Source organism: Mastigoproctus giganteus, chromosome 12 (genome assembly GCF_048544385.1).
Source record: "Mastigoproctus giganteus isolate SK-2022 chromosome 12, ASM4854438v1, whole genome shotgun sequence".
Classification (NCBI taxonomy): domain Eukaryota; kingdom Metazoa; phylum Arthropoda; class Arachnida; order Uropygi; family Thelyphonidae; genus Mastigoproctus; species Mastigoproctus giganteus.
Genome location: NC_143586.1, coordinates 39,467,211 through 39,489,691, shown reverse-complemented (window position 1 = coordinate 39,489,691; position 22,481 = coordinate 39,467,211). Strand labels below are relative to the sequence as shown.

The 22,481-nt window shown below is 37.5% G+C and overlaps 1 protein-coding gene across 3 annotated transcripts in view; it reads left to right on the top strand.

Annotated features, from left to right (window-relative positions):
* Positions 1-22,481, top strand: part of LOC150076915 (uncharacterized protein C19orf47 homolog) — a 114,922-nt gene that overhangs the window by 22,141 nt on the left and 70,300 nt on the right. The window contains exons 3-4 of one of the 3 annotated variants that reach the window (XM_090385974.1): positions 11,673-11,736; positions 22,012-22,119. In XM_090385974.1, the coding sequence (XP_090242100.1) occupies positions 11,673-11,736; positions 22,012-22,119 (172 nt within the window). Of the gene's footprint in view, positions 1-11,672; positions 11,737-22,008; positions 22,120-22,481 lie in introns of all 3 variants that reach the window. The other 2 variants (XM_090385973.1, XM_090385975.1) reach the window with 2 other exon arrangements.

Sequence of the window (22,481 nt, the reverse complement as noted above, 5' to 3'; positions counted from 1 at the left end):
GTATACTTGCGTGTACACCAATGCTAGGAGTTTAGTAAATAAATTTGATGAATTTGAGGTATTGCTCAAAACATCAAAGGCAGATATTGTTGGGATATCAGAGACGTGGTGTCACACAGATATAAGGGATGCAGAACTGGAATTTGGGGAGTACAACGTATACAGAAAGGATAGACAGGATAGGAAGGGGGGAGGGGTTATGCTATTAGTTAAGAAACACATAAAAACCAAGGAAGTGAAGCCAGTCGACATCGCTGGACAGTGCAGTGTTCAGTCAGTTTGGTGTGACATAAGCATTGGGAGATCAAAATTGAGAGTAGGAGTGTGCTATAGGCCTAATGACTCTGATGAGTATAATAAGAAACTGTACAGGGAAATAGAGTGGGCCAGTAAATCAGAGAGTCTTATAATGGGAGATTTTAATTTCCCAGATATTGACTGGAATTTGGGGGCTGGTCACTCACACACTAGCAGGGCTTTTGTGGATTTATTGGATGATTGTTTTCTACATCAGCATGTTCGGGAGGCAACTAGAGGGAGTAATACTCTTCGTTTGATTATCAGCAGTGATTCTTCATGCATTAAGAATCTGCAGATAAATGAACCACTAGGTGGCAGTGATCACAGTGTGCTGAAGTGGGATTTACTCAAAGAGGTAACTACCATTAGGGATAAAGGGAAGGGTTATTGCTTCCGTAAAGGCGACTACGATGGACTGAGACAGTATTTAAATTCTATACAGTGGGACCAACTGATGATGTTACCAACAGCAAATTCAAAATGGGAAACATTCAAAGAACTTATCTTGGAAGCTACTAGGCTTTACATACCAACTAAGAAATATTGTTCAAGGTTTAGGTCAAAATGGATGTCAGATGAACTAATGAGGCATATGGCAGAGAAGAAAAATGCATGGGATACTTACAAATTAACACATGACACAGAAGCCTATGATAGATACAAGTTGATATGCAACCAAGTTACAAAGGAGGTTAGGCAGGCGAAGGCAGATTACGAGAAATCCTTGGCAAGGGATGCAAAGAAAAACAGCAAAGAGTTCTTTACTTATGTAAACTCTAGAAGGAAGGGGATGAATCAGATTGGTCCACTTGATATTGATGGGTCAACTGTTGATGATCCTGCTCAGGTAGCTAACAAACTAAATGAATATTTTGCATCGACATTCACACATGAGGAGTTATTCAGCGAGGAGAATGCCAGAGGTGTATTCAACTCTAGCAGTAAGCTACAGAATCTTGAAATAACTGGGAGTAAAGTGGAGGAGAAACTGTTGAAGATAAACACAAGAAAGGCACCCGGGGTGGATGGGATCTATCCAGTTATATTAAAGGAGGCAGCAAAGGAAGTAAGCAAACCCTTAGCCATAATTATGAGAGCTTCCTTGGACTCGGGGAGGTACCCATAGACTGGAAATGTGCAAATGTGACCCCAATTCACAAAGGAGGATCAAAGGCTGACACAAGTAATTATACTTGTGTCAGCCTGTGAGCTTAACTTCTGTTCCAGGAAAATTAATGGAGGCACTGGTTAAAGAAGCACTGCAGGATCATTTAGACAAGACTTCAGTTATAGCTCGGACACAGCATGGCTTTGTTAAGGGGAAGTCTTGCCTGACCAATTTGATTGGATACTATGATGCAGTCACAAAAGAACTGGATGCAGGGAATAGCTTTTATATTATATACTTGGATCTTAGAAAGGCTTTTGATACTGTTGCACATGGAAGACTGCTACACAAATTGGAGCAGTGTGACATTGGAGGCAAATTGCTGCTATGGATAAAGGGGTGGTTGAGGGGGAGAAGACAGAGAGTGGTAATCAATGGACACTGCTAATCGTGGACTAATGTTATTGGTGGAGTCCCTCAGGGCTCAGTGTTGGGTCCATTATTATTTTCTGTATTTATAAATGATATTGATGATGGTATATCAAGCTTAATGTCCAAGTTTGCAGACGATACAAAGGTTGGCAGGGTTGTCAAGGACACTACTGACACTATGCTGCTGCAACAGGATCTGGAAAGGTTGAGCAGATGGGCTGAGAGGTGGCAAATGAAGTTTAACATTGACAAATGTAAAGTACTACATATGGGAAACAGCAACCCCAGAGCAACGTATCAACTCTGTGGTACTACACTGACAGTGGTAGAGAATGAAAGGGACCTGGGGGTGGTTGTGCAGGCAGATATGAAGTTCTCTGAGCAGTGCAGACGGGCTGCAAGAGTAGCTCATGGAGTATTGTCAATGATATACAGGAATTTTTCCAGCAGGGATAAGGAGGTGATTATTCCCTTGTATAAGGCAATGGTCAGGCCACACCTAGAGTACTGTATACAGGTCTGGAGGCCTCATTTCAAGAAGGATGTAGAGCTGCTGGAACGAGTACAGAGAAGGGCAACAAGATTAGTGAATGGAACAAAGGGGTGCTCTTATGAAGAAAGGCTTAAGTTTTGCAGATTACAGTGTCTGTAGACTAGGCACCAGCGAGGTGATCTGATAGAGGTGTATAAAGCCTTGAATGGTTTGAGCATGCTCAATGCTGATGGGATTCTTCCTCTAGCTCAGAATAATCACCTGAGAGGGCATAAATTCAAATTGAGGAAAGACAGATGTGCGGAAATTTGCCTTTAGCCAGCGGGTGGTTGGTTGGTGGAACAGACTTCCATCCCTTGTAGTGGAGGTTGATAGCCTAAATAAGTTTAAGGCTCAGCTGGACAGGTATTTTGAATGAACAGAGGGGTGAAGTGTGTTTTTTTTTTTTTTTTTTTTGGCTGATGCTGCATAAGCTTGCTTTCTTGCATCAAATGCCTCTGCTAATGCTAATATTTATAAATTATGTTGGTGAAGATATATCATCAGGTTTAATGTTGAAGTTTGCAGGTGACACAAAGGCTGGCAGGATGATTAATGAGTAATAATGAATTTAATTTGAAGACTGAATGCTCAAAGCATAATACATTATGGTTTGAAATTAACTATAATATCGGTGTAAATACACCAAAGTATTCCCATAAGTTTAACGACATACGTAGTGTAATGGCATTGTTTAGATTTTATCTATTTAGTCTTCAAAATATTATCATTATCTTCACCATTTAGCATCTCTCATATTGTGGAATTAACTTTCCAACTGTGAGTGCACATCTGCATTACCAGGGTTCCTGCCCACCTACTGATGAGTGAGCCAACAAGCTCCGAAACACTTCTGGGTGGTGGTGCCCACTGAGAATAAATAACACTAGTCTCCTCTACTAGAGAAGTGTTATTTATTTGAAGTAGTGCAATACTTGGTATCTCATTGTGATGGTAGCCGCGATATGAGATAAAAACTAAACGATGCCATTACACTACGTATGTAGTTAAACTTATGGGTAAACTATGGTCTATTTATACCGATATTATATAATAATAATAAATGTATGCTACTGTAACAAGATCTAGAAAAATTAGGCAGATGGGGCTGTTAGTGCATGTAAATGCACTAACAGTGAAGTTTAATATTAACAAATGAAAGATTCTGCATATGGATAGCAGCAATCCCAGATTAATGTACCAACTATGTGATACTACGCTCAGGTAGTGGAAAATGAAAGACTGGGATAATTGTGCAATCAGGTATGAATTTATTGGAGCTATACAGATAAACTGCCAGGACAGCTCATGGTGTTTTGTCAATGATATACAAGAACTTTGCTGAGGAATAAGGAGGTGGTTATCCCATTGTAAAGCAAATGGTAAAACCTCATCTTGGGTACTGCATACAGCTCTGGAGGCCTCATTTTAGGAACGATGTAAATCTTCTGGAATGTGTGCACAGAAGGGCAGTGAGATTGGTGAAGGGAACAAAAGGGCAACACTCTTACCAAGAAAGGCTTGAGTTCTGCAAATTGTAGCATCTGGATCAGTGTTCACCCCTGAAAATTTTACCAGCCGGGTGGGGAAGTGTAATACTTTGCAATATTATAAAATTTTCTGTTATTTATAAATGTGACTTAAGCAATCCAGAGCAAAGCAAAAATTAATTGCATAATTTAACATTATATGCTCCTGTCGCATTGACCTCAATTGCATATCATTGAGCAGTACCATACGGTACCACGAGAATTGCTTAAATTTTAGTCGGGCGGTCAGTTAAATTCACCGGGCGGTGTGCCCATTCGATAGGTCCCGGGGAGAACACTGTGGATACTAGGCACCTGCTAGAGGATCTAATTGAGGTGTTTAAGGCCTTGAATAGATTATGTAAGCTCAATGTTGATGGCATTCTTCCTCTTGCAGAGACTACACACACACATGAGGGAACATTAATTCAAATTAAGGAAGGATGGTTGCATTCTAGATGTGCATAGATTTGCTTTCAGCTTGTGGGCTGTTGATTGTTGGAACAAATTTCCATCTGTTATTGTGGAAGTGGTTTGAAGAAATTCAAGGAAGAACTAGACAAATTATTGGATGGAATGGATAGGTGAAATTTTTTTTTTTTTTTTGGCTGATGCTTTATATGCTTGCTTTCTTGCATCATATGCTGCAACTAATACCAAACCTAGAACAGCATCTTTTTTTTTTTTTTTTCTTGGTATGACAAGCTTATCAGTTCTGTAATTATCTCTGGAAACACTTCTCATTTTGAATTTGCATTTTTTAATATTAGTTGATAATACTGAAAAGATTTTTTTTTTTTTTTAAAGCCAGATAAAAGAGAATAAGTTTATGCTCCCTTTCATCATTATGGCATTTTAATACTAATGCTAACTGAAAATATGTCTGAGCTCATTATAATCACCTTTGTAAAAAAACAAAATCCCCACTTTTTACCCATAATAGTGGTTATTTTTTTGAATGAATTCTATGATAAATGCCACCAAGTAGTTGGAGATAGTCAATACATGAAAAGTCACTACTGATGATAATCAGATCAACCATAATGTTGCATGATATGACATTTTGATTTTCTGGCCTGCTCTATTTGCATAGTTGTTCATTATCATCATCATCCATTTTCAATCCACTGCAGGATGAAGGCCTCTCCAGAAACTTTCCAGTTCCTTCTGTTTTGTGCAATGGCCATCCATTTACTACCTACAAGCTCATGAATTTTTGTCTATCTCCGTCGTTGTCCTCCAGGTTTTCTTCTAGCTCCTCTTGGGTACTATTCAGTTATTTTCTTAGTCCATCTGTTATCTTGTCTTCCCACTATGTATCCTGCCCAAGACCATTTTAGTTCTTTAGTTTTTGATAAGAATGTCCTTTACTTGATTTTGCTGCCTAATCCACGTGTTTCTCTTCTTATCTAAGAGCCTGATTCCCAATATAATTAGTTCCATTCTCTTGCTTCTCTTCCATTCTTTTGGTGAGTGCCCAAGTTTCACTTCCATAAGTCATGGTGGGGAGTATACATTGGTTCATTATTTTACGTTTCAGACAAATTGGGATGTTGCACCTCAGTATGTGACTATATTTCCTGAATGCTATCCATCCAAAATTTATTCTTCTCTTGACTTCCAGCCATTTATCGTTATCACAGCCAATGACTTGTCCCAGATAAGTATATGACTCCACCTTTTCAATTACTGCTCCTTCAATCATTATTTCCCTTTCCGTGGCATACTTGTTCATCATTACTTTTGTTTTAGCCATATTCATCTTTAGTCCAAAATCCTTACTAACTCTGCATAACTGATTAAGATTTTCTTCTAATTCTTTGGGATCATGGCTTATGACCACAATGTCATCTGCAAATTGTAAATGGTTTAGGTACTCTCCATTCACATTAACTCCTTTCTGCTGCCAGTCTAATCTTCTGAAAGCTTCCTCAAAAGCAGCAGTAAACAGCTTCGGAGATATTGTCTCCCCTTGTTGAACTCCTTTCTAGATTTTAAGTTTGCTACTGTCTTTGTCTAGTCTAATAAAGGAGGTAGCTTCCTCAAGAGCAGCAGTAAACAGCTTTGGAGATATTGTCTCCCCTTGTCGAACTCCTTTCTAGATTTTAAGTTTGCTACTGTCTTTGTCTAGTCTAATAAAGGAGGTAGCATTCTCATATATTTTCTTCAAAATCATAATATATGGGGTATCTATGCCTTGTCTTTCCAGTGAACGAAATATTGCCTTATGCTGTATAGAATCAAATGCCTTTTCATAATCCACAAATGCCAGACATAATGGTGTTTTATATTCATTTGCTTTCTCCATTAGCTGTGATATTACGTGAAGGTGATCCATAGTTGAGAATCCTGTCCTAAAGCCAGCTTGCTCTTTTGGTTGATTTTCATCAAGTATTCTTTATAATCTGTTAGTAATATCCTTGTGAACAACTTGTAGATATGGGATAACAAGCTAATTGGTCTGTAATTTCCAATTTCTGATTTATCTCCTTTCTTATGCAGCAAAACTATGATTGCATTATTCCACTCCTTAGGCATCACACCTTTTCTAATGCATTTTGTGAAGAGTCTTTCCAGTTTTTGTGTCATGTCTCTTCCTCCCAATTTTAAAAGCTCTACAGTAACTTCATCTTCCCCTGGGGCTTTCTGATTCTTCATTTTCTTCAAAGCGTGCTCTACCTCATCAGGAAGGATATCGGGTATGTCGCATGTGTTACTAATTTGCGATGCATCTTCCCCACTGCTGGCATCATCCCCTCGCTTCTTGTATAATTCCCTATATTAGTCTTCTGCTATTTATAAGTATGCCATCGCTATTCTTCAGTTTCAGTATCATTTGTCTTTTTGTATTACTGCTGATTTAAGTCATTTGTTTTCCCTTAATGCTTGTTCTTCTTTTCTGTTGTTAAATATTTTTATGTCCTCTCTGAGTCTCTTTCTAATTGCTTTGCATAACTCAGTATACTCAATTTTCTCCTTGTTTATCTTGCTTTATCTTGCTCTTTATCTTGGTCCTGAGCAGTCTGCAGAAGGTCAAACTTGTTCTTAAGTTCCAGTACATACTGCTTTTTTCTCCTCTTATGTTATCTCAAAGACCTTCATTTTATTTACTCGAATCAGTTTTTTTCATTTCTTTTCTTACATCTATATCAAGTATGCATCTTACCATTTTGTGATCATTTCCAACATTTACCTTGTTCAGGACGGTAGTAGTAGTAGTAGTGGAATGTGATGCAAGAAAGCAAGTCTATGAGCTTATGCAGCATCAGCCAAAAAAAAAAAAAAAAAAAATCACACCATTCCCTCCAAATGCCTGTCCAGTTCCTCCTTAAATTTATTTAACCTGTCAACTTCCACAACGACAGATGGAAGTTTGTTCCAGCAATTAACCACCCGCTGGCTAAAGGCAAATTTCCGCACATCTATTCTACATCTGTCTTTTCTTAATTTGAATTTATGCCCCCTTAGGTTTGTAATCGGAACAAGTGGAAGGATCCCATCAGAATTCAGCGTGCTCAACCCATTCAAGGCCTTATATACCTCAATCAGATCACTGCGCAGGTGCCTAGTCTCCAGCCACTGCAATTTGCAGAACTTAAGCCTCTCTTGGTAAGAGGATCCCTTCATTCCCCTCACCAATCTTGTTGCTCGTCTCTGTACACGCTCAAGTAAATCTACATCCTTCCTAAAATGAGCCCTCCAGACCTGTACCCAGTACTCAAGGCGTGGCCTGACCATTGCCTTATAGAGAGGGACAATTACCTCCTTCTCCCTGCTAGCAAAATTCCTATATATCATTGACAAAACCCCATGACCTGCCCTGGAAGCCTGTCTGCATTGCTCAGAAAACTTCATATCTGACTGCACAATTACTTCATGTCTTTTTCATTTTCTACCACCTTAAGTGTAGTACCACAGAGTTGGTACATTTCTCTGGGGTTACTTCTACCCATATGTTCAAGGTTTTGCATTTGTCAAGGTTAAACTTCAGTTGCCACTTCTTAGCCCATCTGCCCAAATTATCTAGATCCTGTGGCAGTAGCACACTGCCATTACTGTCATTAACAACCCTGCCAACCTTTGTATCATCTGCAAACTTTGATATTAAGCCTGATATACCTTTATCAATATCATTGATAAATATACAAAACAACAGTGGACCTAACACCGAACCCTGTGGGACTCCACTAATAACATTAGTCCACGAAGAGCAGCACCCATTGTTTACCACCCTCTGTCTTCTCCCACTTAACCATCCTTTTATCCATTGTAGCAACTTACCCTTAATACTATTCTGCCTTAGCCTGATATACCTTCAGGACATTAAGCATTAAGCATCAGACATTAAGCCTGATATACCTTCATCAATATCATTGATAAATATACAAAACAACAGTGGACCTAACACCGAACCCTGTGGGACTCCACTAATAACATTAGTCCACGAAGAGCAGCACCCATTGTTTACCACCCTCTGTCTTCTCCCACTTAACCATCCTTTTATCCATTGTAGCAACTTACCCTTAATACCATTCTGCTCCAATTTGTACAATAGTCTTCCATGCGCAACAGTGTCAAAAGCTTTCCTGAAATCCAAATATTTGATATCAAAATTAAAATTAACGGTAACATCATTCACGATATATCTTCTGTTAGTGAGGATGAAGTCGATTTCATTAGGTGTTAATCTATTTGGGCTCATCCATGTCCACTTTTTGTTAACCCTTTTCTTGAAAAAAGTATTCATTACTGACAATCCTCGCTATTCTGCAAATTCCACAAGTCTTTAATTTCTTTCACCAATTCCAAAATTTTCTATAGTTCCCCTTTCTGCACTGTTTTGTCTCTTTCCAACCTTAGTATTGAAGTCCCCCATAATGATAGTGTAGTGGGTTTTCTGCTCATTTAGAAGACTCTCAATTTCAGGGTACATTTCTTCAACCTCTTCATCATCATGGCTCAATGTTCGTTCATAAATCATTATAACCTTTAGCTTGTAACTCTTAGAAATCCTGAGTAGTAGTCCTGACATCCTTGATGTACTTTTGAATTCTAAATGTTGTTTTTTATATCTTTATGGACTAGAAAGCCAACTCCACCTTTGCTCCTCTCATGTTTCTATTGGTGTACAGCAGATTTCCACTTAATAAACTTATAATTGATTAATTTCTTCTTCTTGTTTCAGCCAAACTGATAATATTCCAATTCACATTTTCTAATTCCTTTTCCAGCTCTAATATCCTGTCTTCACTGATGAGTGATCTTACGTTTTAACAGGCCAAGTTCAGTTTCCGTGCATGGCAGCCTGGTCGTGCCCAGAGATTCTTAGCACTCTCTGCTTCCACTCTGATCCTCTCACTGCCGTAAGAGGGGGAGTGAAAGCCGCTGGGGACTGAGGGCCATTTGTTTCGTCGTGCTGTCATGTGCGGGCACCTCCGTAGCCAGGTGGGAAGGAGCAGCAGTGTGCAGCATGCTTCTTTATTAGACCGAGGTTCGAGCCTGTCGCCACCAAATACGGAGGATGTGGAAAGGTCAGGGAATGACCACCGCATATCCCGGAGCAATATGGCCTTAGTTGCTAATGCTCCTAAAAACCAAATAACAACAATAACAACAACTGTCATGTGCTGGAGGGTTTGGTCTTTTCCTCTTCATGCTGACCAGGCATCTTGAAGAGAACCACTCTACACATTCGTTGCCACCTAGGTGATATAACAGGGCTTACCATCGAGAAGGTGTGCACGAGTGGACTTTAGGGAGTGGGCCAACTGGACTTCTCCTAAATCTTCTGAAATAGAAAGGTATTGGGTCCATCAGTGTTTTAGACTGTGTCTGATAACACACAAAATGCCTGTTCCCCTTTTAGCCCCGTCGTTCATTATTCTCATACCCATTTGTCCAATAACATACCCCAACTCATTTTTGTTTTCACAATGGTTATGTTGTACCAAACTGATTTAGTATTACATAGGCAACTAATATTAAATGTTTACTGGTTGTACTCCTTTAGGGTCTGTGTGCTGCATAACTAAAGCATAAACCCCAATCATTGTGACTCCTTTCTGTACATGCAATTGCTGTATTCAAATTCTGCATCTCCAGGATCAGAGTAACAATGTGTTTCTAATATTTTTATAATAGTAGTAGTAGTAGTGGCATGTGTTGCAAGAAAGCAAGTGTATGAGCTTATGCAGCATCAGCAAAAAAAAAAAAAAAAAATTTACAAAACAATTCCCTCAACATTTATGTTAACGTTTTAATTAGACCAGACTTCAAACATACTTTAAATTCATCAGATTTATTTACTATACTTCTAACTTAGTGTATAAGCAAGTAAAAGTACACTTTTTTTGTGTTTAGTAACTAATATATACCATTTAATTGATAGTTCTATGTTGAGTGTCTAGGATGCCTTGTAAACCTTCCATGCTTCTCAGGCTACTGCATATCCCAATAGAAGCATTGCAAGTATCAGTTCCACATCTACTTATGGGTGTCATTAAAGTATTAGTGTGCATATTCCCCCCCCCCCAAAACTAACAGTGTTTCAAGCCACTTAACTTTACCTCGATAGCATTGCCAAATATTCTTGCACCTTTCCTGTTTAAGTATATTGCATTTCTATAAAAACAAGTCTCTCCTGTTAACAAGCATAAGCCATATTGAGAATAATTCCATTCATTGAGCCTTTCATAATCTTTCAGGCTGAATTAGGCTCTCATCAAGAACTTTTTCGTGTCATGACTTTACAAAATTCAAAACACTTTCAAATTCATCTCTAGCTACCAACTTTTTCCCAACATCAGTTAATATGTGTTAAGTAAAGCTTCAGAATTCATATGCTTGAGATTGTTAGTACAAACATTCAATAATATAGCCAACTTTTGGCCCTGGCAGCTATATCTTGGTCCATTTTCACTTATTACATAAAATGTTCCTCATTTTCCTTGCTTTGGTCACCAATAATTAACTACCTCCTGTGGGACTGGTTTCTTTAGCTTGTAATAATTAATAAAGCTAGATACACGAGGGTGGGCTCTGGCATTGAGTCAGCTAATTAATGAGCCCTTAGTTATAAATTTGCTTTGTTCCATTAGTTCGTATCGCATTGATGTGCCATTTCTGTTGTGTTACTTTTATAAAGATTTTTTCATAAAACACTTCTGTATTAGCATCAGTAATTCCTCCTCTTTCTCCCAAACCATTTAAAACATATGCATGAAACATCCATTCACAGTTCAGCTGCAAATTCATCAAACCAACATTTTTTTTCCTTCATTTATCCTTCTACTTTTGTTGTTTAGTCTAAACTTCCTTATGCATTTCCTGAAAATTACAATTAACAAAAATTCTATTCCAGTATTGGCAGATATTTTCTGTCTTTTAAACCCTCAGCTAGTTCATGGTAACAGAGTGTTGTGATTTCAAATGGTGTTTCATCTTTGAAGTTACCGAAAATTTAAAAAATAATTATATCCCTGCTTTTTGTTTCTTAAATTATTATTCACCATATGTACAGTATTTTATTATTATCACTTGCAAAAGCTATCTTTGTTATCCTCTTCAGTTTTATCAGGAACATCTTGTTGTGTGTTCTATTTAAAAAAAAAATATTTAAAGATAATACCACACCATTTCCTTCTTGTATCAATTTATTTTTAATATTTGAATCTTAATTTGTGTTAATAATAATCAATATTTTATATTTTGAGGGGAACTGAACTTTATAAGGTCATCTGTTAATTGCTAAAATAGAAGCCCTTTGTTTCAGATGGCTAAGGAGAAGATGATGTGTGAAATTACTAAGCCTTCAGGTACCATCACTAAATCTGTAGGTAAGTAATACAGTGATTTCTTTATCATTGATATACAGTGATTTCTTTATCATTGTTGGTTAAATTGCCAATGTCAAAACAGAGAAGGTCAGATATACGAGGTGCTACCCAAATGCTCCCGAAATTTGAACGTTGTGCGGGAACTACATATAGTACGGACTTATGACACTAGGTAATACTGCATGCATCATTTGTGAATCAGTGTACTATGTGGTGTTGGGCTGGATAGAGTCATTGAATATTTATGTGCTGTTTTTTGGCAGTGTGTTTCGCTTAGTTTGCAATTGCCGATGTGAGAGAGCAACATGCTTGTATCAAGTTTTGTTTCCTTCTTAACGATACTGCAGGAGAAACTCATACGAAGTTGAAACAAGCTTTTGATGACAATGCTTTAGGTCAAACGCAGACCTACTACTGGTTTAACTGTTTTAAAAACGGTTGAATGTCTGTTGATGACGACAATCACTCTGGGCACCCATCATCGAGCACCGCCCCAGAAAATGTCACAAAAGTTTGCACGACGTGTCAACGGATTTTGTCAGACAAGCCGAACATGAGAAGGATTGCAGCCAAGTTCGTGCCATGGTTACTGAGTGAAGATCGAAAGCAGCATCGCATGGAGGTTAGCTGAGATCTTCAAGAATGGGCCAGGAGTGATCAAAACTTCCTTTCTACGGTTGTCACTGGTGACGAGAGTTGGGTATGTGGGTATGACCCAGAACACAAGCAACAATCATCCCAGTGGAAGAGCCCATCTTTACCCCGACTGAAGAAAGCTTGACAAGTATATCCACTCCGAATCGTAGGTGGTGCTGAATACTACGATGAAGAAAGAATTTCAGGATGCATTCAAATCATGGGAGAAGCGCTGGGATCGGTGTTTACTCTCTCAAGGGGACCACTTTGAAGGTGACGGTGGCGAATAAGACCCAGGGTGAGTCTAATTTATTTTATAAATACATTTCAGAAACTTTTGGGTAGCACCTCGTATTATAGAACAAACACACAGTTTTTTGGATTGTAATAGATTTTATTTTATATACAGTGAAACCTCTCTAAAGCAGACATCATTGGGTCAGAAGAAAGTGCCCACTTTGCAAAGGTCAGTGTAGCGAGTTTCAGTAATTTGGAAAATGAAATTCACTATAACTGATTCTTACTCAGTTTTTTTTTTTTTTTAATTGATTATTATTGTACATGTGTTTCAGTTAATTATCTTTGAATAAATACCTTTTACTGAGCACATAATTAACATTGTAGTAAAAACGAATGTAAATGGCTTTGTTTAAAGCATTTCATTTTAATTATGTAAATTAGTCGATTTCATTGTTTTTGCTTATATACAATTTTTTCAATGTAACAGGACCCCCCCCCCCCACCTTTAATGGATCAAAAATTTTCAATTTTTAAATTTCTGCATACAGCTCTGCCAAACAAAGAAATTTCTTTAAGAATTAGCATGCAATCAATGTAATGCCCAGGAAATTTTTGACCAGTATTTTCTTGGAATACTGGCCAAAATTTTCCTATGCGAAAGCTATTTAAATGACCGCCATTTCTCATTGCTGAATGAAAATAGTAAATGACAGTATGTGAAAATTTCCATTGTTCCTCAGTCAGAAAGCTAGGCACCACTGTTGCTGAGTTATGAACGTAACGTCAAACATTGTGGCATTTTTATCGAATGTACAGAGTGTCTGCAAACCTTTACAAAACTAAAACATTATTGTATGAATAGGGTAAAATGATATAAATCTGAAACCCCTTCCATGTGATAGAGGATATAATCTTTAAGTTTTTATTTATCAGTTGGAAAATGTGCATGCTGCAGTAGAAACAGCACAATTGTAAAAATAATCATGGGGAAATTTACCAATTTGTCATTACCAGTTTTGTCATTGATCAGTAGCTTTTTTAAAAGCTGTAATGCTGTAACTTGTATGGTTACATTCTCAGATGGCAATATAACATGTCACACACTGTTGTCTTTGACACGTTAAGCTCACAACTGATGTATCATATGGACCTTTGCTTGGTCAGGGAAAACTTCCTTGATCAAGCCCCATGGTGCCCTACTTGGAATTTGTTTGGCCACTACCCTTTCCAGAATAATTGCACAAAACAGATGTCCTTTATGAATATTCTGTACCATTGCAGAAATGTAGATCTTGGTGGCACCTTTTTAAATTTTGTTCAAAATTTACGTTCTGGAATTCAGATCCAGAAGTTAATGAAATTAAATCAGATAATACATGTATAAATGTAAAAAATGTTACAAATAAAAATTAATAATGCTAATTTGTTTTTTAAATATAAAGATTTTTTAAAATTTTTGTTTTTAATTTTTTAAATGTAATTTTGATTTTGATTTTTAAAAATAATCTTATTCTAATGCTAAAACTAAATGATGATATACATTGGCCACTGTTATACTCTTCTTTTTCTTTATAAAAACAGACTGATTACTGTTAAAATTGAATTATGAACAAAATTAAATTATGTTTAATTTTATGTACATTGAAAATACGAAATGGATTATTGTTTGAATTGTTGATTAGTGGTGTGATGGTGGCAGGTTGGGCTATGTTGGGCGATTGGTTACCATGGAAGTAGCTTTCCTTGACTTTTTGTTGCTGTAGTGAACTTATGAGGTCTGAACAAAAAGTTCTAAGGCTTCTTTATTACAAAATATTTATTACCAAAATAATCAGTAAGCTTAGTTCTCCACATTGCTGTTTTGACCAACTTCCTGCTCCACCAAACCACTAATGAACAGTGTGTGTGTTCAAGTCTCTGCTGCAATTGTAATAAATACAAAATTGGTGGAACAGTATATGTGTATAAAGTTTTCCGTGAAGACCAGGAGAAAAGGAGTGAAACTCCTCCAAAGGTTAAGAACTGCATTTGGTTACTTCTTTAGGTTTTATCCAATAAAAAAGTAACAGCTTTTTAGTGGATGAAACTTTTTGGTTGAGAATCTGTCAAAGATGATTAATTTTCAAGTTGACCTTTTGTTTCAAACGGTTTTCAAATGGTTGCCGAAGTTCAAAAAAAATTTGTTCTGATTTGCAGTTAACCATTTGAAAGATTGTTAATGAACTGGCAGCTTTCTTAGATCATGTTGGGGGATTTTTATCGAAAAACATTACCATTCATCAGGTATCAGCAGAATTTGTTTGAAGATTGTTAGATGAAGACCAAAAGGTGCACCACTGAGAACTATGCAAGGAGCTGGAAAAAAAGGATGGAAATGAACCCGAATTCCATCAGTTGTATTGTTACTGGTGATGAAACTTGGGTGTTTTGCTCTGACCTTAAAATTCAGTCTTCCCAATAGAAGTTACCAACCTTGTCCCATCCAGAAAAGCATTACAGGTTCAGGAAAATGTGAAAAGAGTGTTGCCTGTTTCTTTTTGTCATTTGGGATATCATTCGGTATAAATTAACATTATGAACTATGTTTTGTATAGATGGCACACTGGTGAAGGGCCTCTGCTTTGTCCATCAGTCAGCACTCATGTGGTGATTTAGTGTATTTTAAAATCTAAACTAGCCCTAGATTTGCTGCCTTTTACAATATTAGAATGTTGCTTTGCTCTAAGTTGATGTCTGAATTTTGACTACCAAGCCTTTTATACCTTATGATTATCTCTTGTCTAATGATATTTTGTATTCTATAGAGATGTAGATCAGATATATGTACAGTTTATCCAAATCATTTGAACAAGAGGAGGGTGTACCACAGGGTTCCATCCTCAGTGCAATGTTATTATTATTAGCTGTATGGTACAAGGAAGCCTGAGGCTTATGCTGCACCAGCCAAAAAAAAATTATAATAGGAATTACAAATATGACACGAGACATGCCAAATACAGTTGAATCACACGTTCATTGAAGACATCATTATCTCTTGTCAATCACAAATGTATGAATGCCATTGAAAGGCAACTTCCTTATTAGAATAGAATTGTGGATGCAACGAAAATGCAACGAAAAAACAATTTCTTTTCCTTAGAAGAAAAGAAATCTATTACAGTTCATTTCTGTAAAAAAAACTGAAATTACATCCAGATCCTGAAATATATTTAAAAAATAACATGATTCCTCTTTACCAACAATTTTTGTTTATTGGATTTATATCTAGATAATAAATTTAGTTTTTCTACTCATATAGCTACCTTCAGATGGCCTGTCTAAAAAAATTGAACAAATGTGTTAAGAGCTGTCTCCGGGGTGCTGATAGACATTCCCTCTCACTTCTCTATAAAACATTCAGTCCCACTTAGATTATGGATCATCTGCATATGACTCTGCAAGGAACTGTTCCTTGTTACATCTGAATACTATTCAGCATAGTGCCCTAAGGGATAGTCATAGGAGCCTTCAGAACATATCCAGTCCACAGCCTGTATATTGAGGCAAGTGAACCTCCACTGCACCTCAGACAAAAATCCTTACTGTGTAACTATGCTGCAGAAATGTAAAGTATTTCATCTCATCCCAACTGGGAATACCTGTCTGAACTTCAATATGTAATGCTTTACCACTATAAACCTAATGAAAACCACCCTGTGGGTCTTTGATTGCAAGAGCTCATGCTCAGTTGTAACATTAACTTCCAGCATATCCTCGAATGCATTGCTCCTCCTGAACTTCCCTAGATGCAGTTCTCACCTCGTGATAACTTCTTTCTGAGACGGGGAAAAGGCTCCCTGCCAAACAACAACTTTCAGCAGCTACATTAAGCCCATACCTTAGAAAATTCAGAGAAATTACTTATGTATACTGATGGCTCCAAAACAGAGGAAGCTGTATGTGCTGCAGCAATTTCTTCTACCTTCTCAATAGCTGTCCCTCTTCCTACTGAATGCAATATCTATACCACAGAATTGTACACAATAAAACTAGCCCTAGATAATATAAGCAACCAGCATTTCAAGCAAGCTCTGATATACAGGATGATTCACTACCAGTGCGACAAACTTGCAGGAGGTGTAGGGAGCACAAAGACGAATCGGAATCACATAGCACTGCAGGGTCCGAAATGCCTTCGTCATGCCGTAGAGGATGTTGAACGGGAGGTCGCCTGAACAGCAATCCTGCTGGAAGTCAACATTTGTGAACCGTTTCTGTTGAAGAAACCAAGTAGCAAAAGTCCTCTGGAGTGGATAATCCGCAGGCTCCAATGATTGCACGCGTTGCAGATGGTATGAACTCATTTGGTTTGTCAACAGTATCCTCCATACAGTGGATTGGGAAATACCCAATCGTTGGCCTATCGCTCGAGTACTCGTACTCGGATTGCCTTCTGCAAGACGTAGGACATTCTCCTCATTGTCTGGCGTCCTCGTCATTTGCTCTCGATTCATGGTACCTCTCATGAAACAACCAGTCTCACGTAACCTTCTGTGCACACGTGCGAAAATCGTATGATGAGGAGCACGCCTATGCGGGAAACGCTCCTGGTACAAGCGCAGAGCGGTGCGTCCGTTACAGTCCGCAGCTCCATACGCGAGGTGCACGTCAGCCAGTTCAACGTTTGAATACTCATCCATCCTACTGCCTCGGGAACCGGTTCGCAAATGCTGACTTCCAGCGGGATCGCTGTTCATGCGACCTCCCGTTCAACGTCCTCTACCACATGACGAAGGCATTTTGGACCCTGCAATGCTATGTGATTCTGATTTGTCTTTGTGCACCCTACACCTCCTGCAAGTTTGTCACACTGGTAGTGAATCACCCTGTATACAGATTCCTTAAGAGCAGTCACTGCCATTCAGTCTACCCTGTCTCTCCATCATCCCATTCTGAAACAGATCCGATCTAGATTATATCTGTATTAAACATCCAACCAGAATATCACCTTCTGCTGGATCCCTGGTCATGTCGGCATCCCAGGTAATGAATGTGCATATCATGCTGCTAAAGATCCTGACAGTGGATCATTCTGCCCTCCAAAAGTGCCATACACTGATTATAAACCCATTGTTAAAACAGCATGTAGGAATCAATGGTCTGAACTGTGGCAAACTCAAATAAATAATAAACTAGTTCAGATTAAAAAAGAACCTCAGCTGTGGACGTCTAGTTTCAGAAGAAACAGGCAAGATAAAATCATTTTGGTAAGACTCTGAATTGGTCATTCCTATCCAATCATCTGTTCTTGCTTATTGGAGAGAACCCTCCTTAATGTAACTTCTATTAATCCATCATATCAAACATATCCTCATAGAATGCCCTCAATACTCAAGTACTCTCTTGCTTTACATAGGAACAGAACTGTGAGATAAAAATATCAAAAGTAATGTTACAGATTAATAGTGAAATCACTATAAGGAATTTGTAATATTTTTGTGCTAAAAGTCAGTTTATCTGTTCTAGATGAAAAATTTAAGTTTTCTCTCTGTAAAAACCCAGTACAAATGCCCCTGTTAATGAAAAGTACTTGGGAACCTTACCACTTGTAGCTTTCTGAAGACTATGTGAGATGTATATACATGACAATGTATATACATTTCACATACAATACAATACAATACAACATACAATAACTTTTGTTATTTTCCTTGTTCTGCTTATTTTGCTTCTTTACAGTTTTATATTACTACATGACAATATATATACAGTAACACCCCGACTTACGCGAACTCTGAGTTACGCGGTTCTTGATTTTTTCGTTTGGCAACACTGCTGCCCACTATCTTCAAGGTCGTTTTTCATATGCTATCGATATACGGTGCGACGGCGGAGAGTGAGAGCGAAAGATGAACAAAATTCAACTTTGCTGCCGCATGAGCTGCACACTAGAATTTGCATTCCAACTGTCATATTTATATGTGTATGTTCGAATTCTTGCTCAACTTTTGTCGGAAATTACATCGTTTTCACAAAGAAAAAAACTTTCCAGGCTTTAAGGTTTCCAAAGACCGATTGACAGTAATGGTTGGCCGGAATGCAGCTGGTGACTGCAAGTTAAAACCTCTCTTAATATATCGCTCCGAAAACCCAAGAGTTTTAAAAAATATATCTAAAATTAGCTTACCAGTGATTTGGAAGTCAAATCATAAAGCTTGGGTGACAGCTTCCGTTTTTGAGGACTGGTTTGGTCATCACTTCATACCCGAAGTCGAACGTTATTGCAAGTCTAAACAGATTCCATTTAAAGTGATGCTTCTTATTGACAATGCACCCGGTCACCCTCCTGCCACCCTAATTAATTTCGACCCACGTGTGAAAGTTGTGTTTTTGCCTCCAAACACAACCAGTTTGCTTCAACCAGTGGACCAGGGAGTCATCAAAACATTCAAGGCCTACTACACGAGGCATTCGTTTGCACGTCTGAATGAAGCTATGAGACAAAATACTGAGATATCTGTTAAAGACTTTTGGAAACAATTCAATGTTTTAGATGTCGTAAGAATCACTGAAGAATCTTGGGATGAAATTCACAAAAAAACATTGAATGGTGTCTGGAAGAAACTTTGTCCGTTTTTTTTCAAAAATGAGACGAAAACAATGCCAGAAACTGATCATGTTGCTCATGTGATAGAAGAAGTTGTTAATCTTGCCAGGCAATTAAATTTGGAAGTCAATGGTGATGATGTCAACGAGCTGTTGGATTCACATAGTCAGGAGCTTACAATAAATGAGCTCATAGAGATGCGTGACCAAAATGTCACTGAAGTATCCGACACTCAGACCCAATTCCACCAGAAAAGCACATGACAATTGCAAGCTTGACAGAAGGTCTCAGCTCAATTGAAAAGGGCTCAAAAATTTTAGAAAACATAGACTCCAACGAAGAACGCGTTATAGCTACAAAGCAAGGAATAAAAAAATTATTAGCTTGCTACGAAGAAATTTTGCGTGAAAAAAAGAAGGCGCTGTGTCGTCAGACGAATTTGTTAGATTTTATCAAGCCATCGACATCGAAATAACTTTTTTATGTAACTAATTTATTTTTTTAATACATATTTTGTATTAATATGTATAAAGAACTGCAATTTTATTAAATATTTTTCTTCTAAACTAGTGTTTTGGTTAGTCCTTGGTCCCAATTAAACAAAATTTATATGTATTTATATGCAAAGTTGTACCCCGACTTACGCGAATTCGACTTAAGCGATTTTCGTCGGACCCACCTATCGCGTAACTTCGGGGTATTACTGTATATATATTGTCATGGTTACATAACAAAAATTAAACTGATATTATTTCATATACAGTAAACCCCCGCTATTCGCGGTATCTGCATTTGCGGTCACTGATTTAATATAAAATGAAACCTAAAAAAATTTGAATTTTAAAGTTCCATGAACATTTTCCACCATAAAAAAACACGAGCGTGGCTAAAATTATCTTTCCTGGTCAAAACAGTGCTCAGTGGGTGGGGGAAGAGGGGTGACAAAATCGCGAGCATGGAAGTTTCTCGCTAATCCTTGTTCAGTATGTGTTATGCGCTTGTCATGGAAGGTTTCGTCGTTTGCTTTTAATTTATATGCTTATAAATTGAATAAATTTATCAATTTATAAATTGATATGCTTATAAAAGTGACAAATCTACCATTTTGCAGTGTAAAACAGACTTTTTCGGGCTTGTTAATTAATTAACGGAAGAAAGTGACTTTATTGTGGACAAGTTCTTTCTAACCCGTACAAAAATATGGCTACGAATAACAAGGGAAATGTGAAAATATCAAAGAAGGTGATGACATCAGCGAATAAAATTGAGTTATTAGACAAAATTTCTAATGGTGAAAGTGTCTCCTCAATGGCAAAACATTATAAAATCAAGGAAACGATGGTACGATCAATCAAAAAATCAGAAGAAAAAATCCGCTGTAGTGTCCGTGAAAACACGTTAATTGCTTCAAAGATTTGCTCTGTAACTCGTGATGTTAAATTAGAAAAAAGGGAAAAGGCTTTAAATCTGTGGATAGAAGACCGAACTCAAAATAAAATTCTGTTAAGTTCACTCATTCGTGAAAAAGCAAAACTCCTTTATCAACACTTTAGCAAAACTGGTGATAGCACTGGCGGGATAAGTGTTTTAGCTAGCAAAGGCGCTGGTTTGAAATTTCTAATAAATATTACATTTAATATTAAATTGTTTCTTATTTTAATTTCGATGCCATATGCTTACATTTCACTATGTACTGCCTATGTACATAGTCATATTATGAAGGTACATATAATACATACATAGACAAAATTTTAGACTAGTTTTTCTTATATATTTCATACTTCGAAACGGAACCCCTTTATTACTATGGGAGCCATAACTCAGTATTCGCGTTTTCGATATTCGCGGCATTTCTCAGGAACGTAACCCCCGCGAATAGCGAGGGTTTACTGTACTTATTGGCGCTTCCGTAGCCAGGTGGGCAGGAGCAGCAGTGAGTAGCACATGCTTCTTGATTAGACCGCGGTTCGAGCCCGTGAGCCACCAAATACGGAGGATGCGGAAAGGTCAGGGAATGACCACTGCATATCCCCGGAGCAATATGGCCTTAGTTGCTAATGCTCCTAAAAACTGAACAACAACAACAACAACAACTGTACTTATTTGGTTGTTTCACACTTGACCTTCAAGACTAGCAGTGGCTGCTATAAGCACTTTTCTTCCACACTGTTTAGGAAAGTTCTATGTTTAAACTCTGTCTCAAAAGGGAGGAACCGGTTATCTGCCCCCTCCCCCCCATCCACACACGTGCGCAGGAACCAAATAGGCCAGTCTTTAAAGAGAGTGGCTTGATTTTTTCCTCCTGGAAGCTGTTCTTGTAAATTGCATAAAATGGGAACTGACTATGGAATACATGCAATTTACAGACACAACATTCTAATCATAGTCTTGGCTCTGTGTGTATTGTACCACAAACAGATTGAATGCATCTGGTATTACTTTGGCACATAAGATAACATAACCCTGTCCAGTATTGCTTGCATTTCACATGGGAAGCGGGATACATTAATTATTTTTGAGCTTCCATTGAATTGACTATTTAAATCTAATTTGATTTTCAATCAAATTTAGAGCATTAGCTGGCTATACACTTTAATATATCTGATTTATTCTAAATCAAATGTACCGTAACAGAAGGATTTTTGTTTTTCACATGCATTTCACATGGAATGCATGTGAAAAACATGTGTTTAATGATATTTTTATTTTGGTAAACATAGTAGTCATGTACATATATATATGTTGTTGGTTCAAAATGCTTGAGGAATCATATAATTCTTTATTTGAGATTGGATAGTGTTTTCCTTTAGCAGCCAGTCGCATTCTGGATCATTATACCAGGAGGAGCAGTGACCCTTTCCTAAGTTCATCTAGTCAAGTGATGTCGAGGGCTTCTGATGACTCACAAATGGTTTCAGAGGGTTAGTGAGAAATCTTTCAAAAAAAAAAAGTGGAATATTGGGTCTTTCTTCTGCTTCTTTTACCTTGCTAACATGCTGCTTTCTATTTGTGTGTGGAGTCATCCTGCCTGTACTAACTTCTTGCTACTTAAAGAAACGCATGTTAGTTTTTCACAGTTAATATATACCAATTTCAGTCACACTAATGTTTGTGTTATTGTCCCTTTTTAATATTTATTTATAGACTGAAATTATTTATGAGTTAATAGCAGTGATTTTCCTTCTCTTTTTTTTGAATAAAAAAAAATTAAAATAGAATCAGAAAGTGATTAATACAAGAATCACACATTTTTTTTAATTCAGCAATGTTCCTCAGTTTTGAA